Genomic DNA, 4,271 nt, shown 5'->3' with positions numbered 1-4,271 from the left:
TCTATCCAAGCAAGTTGGACATTAGCTGCAGTTGGACATCAGCTGCAGCATAGACTTACTTTTCTAATAAGGACAACACTAAATGCTGTTCCAAGAGAAGTGGTGCTGGCTCCTACCCTGGGGGTCTTTAAGACAAGGCTAGACGAACACTTTGCTGGGGTCGTTTGACCCCAGTACTTTTTCCTGCCAAGACAGGAGGTTGGACTTGATGATCTGCCCAGGTCCCTTCTGACCCTACAAACTATGAAACTATGACACTGAAAGAATACTATTTTTATTTGCTTCGTATCTAGATTTCTATAAAACAAACACACCAAGCTCAAACTCTTGTTGATGGCTGATGATTACAAATCACTTAGCATGGAAACAGTTCTCACATTTCCTTGCCTTAGTGCCATGATAACGTTTTTTATGGTGGCAAAAAGTGAAAGCAAATAGACATCCATGCATTTTGTCATGCTGGGAATGCCCTCATTTATGGTCATGACAGACAGTAGTAATACTTTGTAAAGCTTTACTTTGGTGGATATTTATTTACTTTATGGTGGGAGACTGTGGGTAGCCTGGAGTTGCCCATGCCCTCCAGTCCCCCTGGGCAGGGGTAAGGGGCCCAATCCTGTGGACCTGGGGAATTCCCATAAAGGATTGGGCTCCACAAGCCCTGGGAGAGCCTAACTGACTTTCCCAGCCTACTGAGAGACATCCCTGGGATCTCCAGGGTCTGTCTGGGTAAGTGGGGAAAGTTGAGGTTTCCTCCCCATTACTGAGACATGCCCCAGAGATCCTAGGGACATGTCCAGGTAAGCAGGGAAAACCTGTCTTTCACTTCTTCTCCATATGTACCCCAAAGATCCCAGGGTTGCAGCTCAATAAGCAGAGAAAGCCAGAAGGGTGCACCGAATGCTTGAGGGGCCCAGTCTTGTATGGAAATTCCAGGGGCATGAAGGAATGGGCCTTTCAAACTGCAGAAGAACACATGACCCATTGTCCCATTGCATCAAAGAGCAGGACAACAGGTGCATGTGAAGCAGGTCAGTTATATTGGGACATATCTCAGTGTAGCTGATCTACTCTACTTGGCCACACTTTTTTCTAGCCTTAATTTTGTTTCTGTTTAACAACTAATTCTTGTTTTATGCAATTCAAGACCTCTGTTTTAATTGATTAACTATAACAATTATTAATAACTGTTTTACATTGACATTTGTGTTTACTTTGAGTTACTGATTAAATATGTTACATCTTTCTCTTCCTTGTTTCAGATCTTGCTTGAGTGAAGTTTGACAGAAAATGTTACAGCAGTTTTGTCTATGGAAATGGTTCACTGTGGGAGTTACAGTTGCTACTGTCTTGACAGATTGTTTGGCCCAGAATGATGAAGGTAAGCAAACATTTTAATTCAACAGTTTTTCTAGAAGTACAAATGTGTATAACAGTTTTACCAATGAACTGATATTCAGTAGAAAAAAAATATTGTTGATTATGTTACTTTGAGAAGACAAGTTATAAAAAGAATAGTAATAGTAAAAGGGCTTTATAATCCTGTCACAAAAGCTGTTTCCTAGGATGGTAGAAAATCCCCATAGTAGTTTTCTTGACAGTCAGAGACTACCACCAAAGTGCAGCAAGAATATGATGAAAATTATGCTAGGATGGGGAAATGTTGAGAGTCTTAAGTGGTTAAAAATTTATTGTAAATACCCTCCATTTAGTATCTCTTCAACTGAAGTGTAGCTTCCTGTGTGACCTGGAAGTTGGCAAGATAGTCAAGGAATATTGAAAATAGATTAAAATGATAATATGATGATCTGCAAGAGAAAGGAATATGATCTAATTGTTCAGTTCCCTGTGTTAGCCTGCAATTGGATGGTCCAAAGAAGAATATATGTACGTGAATGTCTCGTGCCCCCTGGAGGCTGGGGAGGCATGGTGACCACCCACAGTCAGTGGGGGCATGGCAGCAGTGAGTGGGGAGCTCCCACAGACCAACAGCAGCCAGCAGTGATTGGTGACCACCTGCAGATGCCTCTGGCTGTGTCAGCAGCGAGGGTGGGGTGGCGAGCTGTGACCACCTGAAGGCGTTGCCAGCAGCATTGGCAGTGCTTCTTGCAGGGGATGCACCACCAATCTCAGGGGGTGCACGTGCACCCATGTGCACCCTCTACACGTTGCCAATGTGTATGTCTGAAACTATACATTTTTAGGAGGCTGGAATTTGTTTACCCTAGCATTTTATCTCATCTGTCAGTTGGACTGACCACCAAATGACAGTGAATAACAACTATTTGGTTTCCACTCAAGTTGGCAAATAAGTTGGCAAACCTGCAGCAGTGCCTCTGGGAGGAGCACCCCTGGAAGTTGCAGCAAAAACATTTACTAGGAAACCATGAAAAGATGTATTCAGGAAGCTGTTGATTAGTATCCTGAAGAGAAACCAGAGTAAAACTGAACGTATTAAAATTTGTATGTGTGAATCAAAGATGAATCTCAAGATACTTTATATAGAAATATACCAGTTACCACAACAAATAATATTTTTTAAAAGACAAAAAGAAATTTGATCTATAGTTATTGATATTCCTGTCAACTGGCCATAACATCAGTGCTGAGAAAGACCCAAAGCACAGATATACAAGAAAAAAACAAGTGCAGTAATCATAACATGATGGGACAAAAATAGACCACATTAATCATTGATGTCCATTCATTGAATTTAACAGAAACATGCCAATAATGCATTTAGCTCAGTATCTGCAGTCAAATTAGAATTGCACATAATAAGTTTATAAATCAGCATTTTAAAAGAAAGTAATGTTAAAGAGAGAGAAAGACAGACAGAGAGGTCTAAGTATTGACTAGAATAGAGCAAACAAGCCACTGCAGTCTCAGAATAAGTTCTGTTGAATTAGCAGGGAAAGAAAAGGCTTTTTTGCACATCTCAACAAAGCAAAGGGTAGCCAGCAACAGAGGAAATAATATTGCAAAAATGCAGCGTTATAAAATACTTTTGTTTGACTTTCTTTCCGTGTATGTGTGAAGTATGGAGCCAACTTTTTGACTCATGTTAAACAGAACACTTCATCTCTATCTGCCGTATCTGCAAACGGTATCTGACTGCTAACCTGATTCTCACCATTCTAGGAAGTGGTAGAATTTGGATTTTTCAGAACACTTCAGTGATCCATACTTTTTTAAAGCCACAATGAAATAGTCTAGCTCAGACTTTTAGTTCTAAGTGTGTGTGTGTGTGTGTGTGTGTGTGTGTGTGTGTGTGTGTGTGTGTTTTGAAAATACGTAGGAGGAAACTGAATCTCTGGTAGATTCCTTTGAAAAGGGCATATCACAGTATACCACTGACATCTGGAGCAGTAGTACTGCATGTCAGGCATATCTGTCACAGACAGTTCTGAGTTGCATTTAATTCTGAATCATCACTCATGTCTTTATTACAAGTTCCAGACCTACCACAGAAAGCAACAGTACAAGGAAGATTTCCTTTGGAGAAAAAAAGATTTTACATTTTGGGACTCTAGAAGACATGTCCAGCATTAGGTGTTTTAATTACTGTCTCACTTGCAATGAAGTTAGGGCAAAACCTAATTTAAGTGGAAATGCAGGACAGCATTGTTTTGTTTGGTTTTTGTTTGGTTTTTTGTTTTTTTAATCCACAGAAATATAGGCTTGTTTTGGAAAGGAATATAGTAATATTTCAAAGTGCACTGAATTCTTCATAAAAGCTTAGAGCCAGAAGTCAATCTTGTGGTATTTAGTTTAAACTGTTGCAAAACATGGATTATCAAGTGCTTTAATTGTCCTGTTATTATCAAATACCAGTAAAGTCAATACCAGTATTTTATGCAAACTTTGGGATTGTATTGAACATGACTGATGAGACTTTTATCTCCTTACCTGAAAGACAACAGTGTCAGTTTACACTGTGCTTACAGTTACTCATTAATTACTCTAAGGGAGGAATTGCCAGTGTAACTTAAACTTAGAATTGAAATTTAGGCTGTTTACATCAACATATTATCCACATGTTTCTAAACCAAAAAAAACCCTAACAGAATCTTGCAATGAAAGAGTAAACAATTGAGCACATTGATATCATCCTGGTATGGTTAAGTCAGTGCACATCATTAAACTAAAATTTATAAAATGATGTACATGAAGAGAAATATTTCCCTATTTTAGGATCAATATTCAATTTATAAACATGGGTTAGTTCCCCAAGTTTGAAGTGCTCACTTCTAGGGACTTTTGAGGATCAT

General features: G+C 39.2%; 1 protein-coding gene across 2 annotated transcripts in view; it reads left to right on the top strand.

Moving 5' to 3' along the window:
• The window catches only part of PCDH15 (protocadherin related 15), a 1,188,119-nt gene that overhangs the window by 135,686 nt on the left and 1,048,162 nt on the right, over nt 1-4,271 (top strand). For both annotated transcript variants that reach the window (XM_019507771.1, XM_019507770.1), the window contains exon 2: nt 1,263-1,381. In XM_019507771.1, coding sequence (XP_019363316.1) covers nt 1,291-1,381 — 91 coding nt within the window. In that variant the 5' untranslated portion in view covers nt 1,263-1,290. The remainder of the gene's footprint in view (nt 1-1,262; nt 1,382-4,271) is intronic.

This window comes from Gavialis gangeticus, unplaced genomic scaffold (assembly GCF_001723915.1).
Source record: "Gavialis gangeticus isolate Ggan-Ray unplaced genomic scaffold, GavGan_comp1, whole genome shotgun sequence".
NCBI lineage: Eukaryota > Metazoa > Chordata > Crocodylia > Gavialidae > Gavialis > Gavialis gangeticus.
The sequence above is the reverse complement of the archived record's forward strand: the minus strand, read 5'-3'. Positions and strand labels throughout refer to the sequence as shown.